At 36.4% G+C, this 1,504-nt stretch overlaps 1 protein-coding gene across 1 annotated transcript; it reads left to right on the top strand.

Annotated features, from left to right (window-relative positions):
- Nucleotides 1-299: 299 nt before the first annotated feature.
- Nucleotides 300-1,059, top strand: LOC148567282 (uncharacterized). Its single transcript, XM_088484550.1, has 2 exons — nt 300-928; nt 975-1,059. The coding sequence occupies exons 1-2, from the start codon at nt 300-302 to the stop codon at nt 1,057-1,059; spliced, it is 714 nt and encodes a 237-aa protein (XP_088340676.1).
- The last annotated feature ends 445 nt before the right edge of the window (nt 1,060-1,504 follow it).

The raw sequence follows: 1,504 nt of genomic DNA on the forward strand, positions 1-1,504 counted from the left end.
CCAAAGATTGAAAATTAATGTTCTAGATATCTCAATATGGATTTTTTCTCATTATTTAACTAATGTTTACTGCATGTTTTTTTTGTTCTAATCCAGAAACTATGGCTTTAGCTACCAATATTTTTGCACAAATTAGCAGTATTCCTATGCTAAATGGTTCAAACTTTAAAGAGATTGTCCTTGGTTGTATGGATCTGGATATGGCTCTTCGAGAGGAGAAACTCACTTCCACTCCAAAAAATCTCAATGAGGTTAAAATAGAGAAGTGGGAGAGATCCAATCGAATGAGCATTATGATCATGAAGTCCTCAATTCCTGAGACGTCTCGGGGCTCAATTACTAAGGATAAAGACGCTAAACAGTTCCTGAAAGATGTCGAAAAATTCTTTACTAAGAATGAAAAGGCGGAGGCAAGTAGCCTTTTGAGCAAACTTGTCTCCATGAGGTATAAATGTAAAGGGAACATAAGGGAGTATATTATGAAAATGTCTCATCTTGCTTCAAAATCGAAAGCACTAAAGTTGGAGTTGTTTGAAGACTTACTCGTGCATTTCATTTTGATCTCCCTTCCTGCACACTTTGGGCAATTCAAAGTGAGTTATAACACTCTGAAGGACACTTGGTCCTTGAATGAGCTTATATCTCACTGTGTGCAAGAAGAAGAGAGGCTGCAGCAAGATAAGATTGAAAGTGCTCACATGGCTTCCTCTTCTCAGTATAAAAGAAAGCGTGATACCACTGCGGATGTGCCTTCTCAGCAGAAAAAGGCTAAGAAACAGGATCAAGTTTCAACTTGTTTCTTCTGTAAGAAGGTGGGACACATGAAGAAGTATTGTATCAAATATGCCACATGGTGTGTAAAGAAGGATATAATTCTTACTTTCGTTTGTTCTCAGACTAGTTTAAGTTATGCACCTGTTTATACTTGGTGGGTAGATTCTGCTACTACTACTCATGTAAGTGTTACTATGCAGGGTTGCTTGTGGAGTCGACCGCCAACTGATGCTGAAAGATACATCTATGTGGCAGACGGCAACATCGTTGCAGTCGAAGCTATAGGAACCTTTAGATTATGTTTCACGAGTGGATTTTACTTGGATTTATCAGAGACATTTTATGCACCGTCATTTAGACGAAATTTAGTTTCTATTTTTCGTTTGGACAAATCAATTTATTTTTGTTCATTTGGAAACAATAAAGTCAATCTTTTTTATAATTTGAATAATATTTACTCTTGTTGTTTGGTGGATAATCTATATAGGTTTGATTTGAATTCCTATAATAATAAAATACTGTAAACAGGTACAAAACAAAAACTAAATGAGAATTTGGTATCATTATGGCACAAACGCTTAGATCACATCTCTAAACAGAGAATTTAGAGGCTCGTGTCGGACGGAATTCTTGGACCCCTAAATTTGGCGGACTTTGAAGTTTGTATTGAGTGCATAAAGGGGAAAAGGACAAATGAAAGAAAATTAGGTGCCGAGAGAGTTAAAGATGT

The sequence above is a fragment of the Arachis ipaensis genome, chromosome B4, assembly GCF_059453495.1.
Source record: "Arachis ipaensis isolate K30076 ecotype BB chromosome B4, ASM5945349v1, whole genome shotgun sequence".
NCBI lineage: Eukaryota > Viridiplantae > Streptophyta > Magnoliopsida > Fabales > Fabaceae > Arachis > Arachis ipaensis.

Coding starts and splice junctions, on each gene's coding strand:
- LOC148567282 (XM_088484550.1), top strand. CDS start 300: ATGAAGTCCTCAATTCCTGAGACGTCTCGGGGCTCAATTACTAAGGAT. Junction 929..974: donor TATGCACCTGTTTATACTTG/GTGGGTAGATTC, acceptor GTTACTATGCAG/GGTTGCTTGTGGAGTCGACC.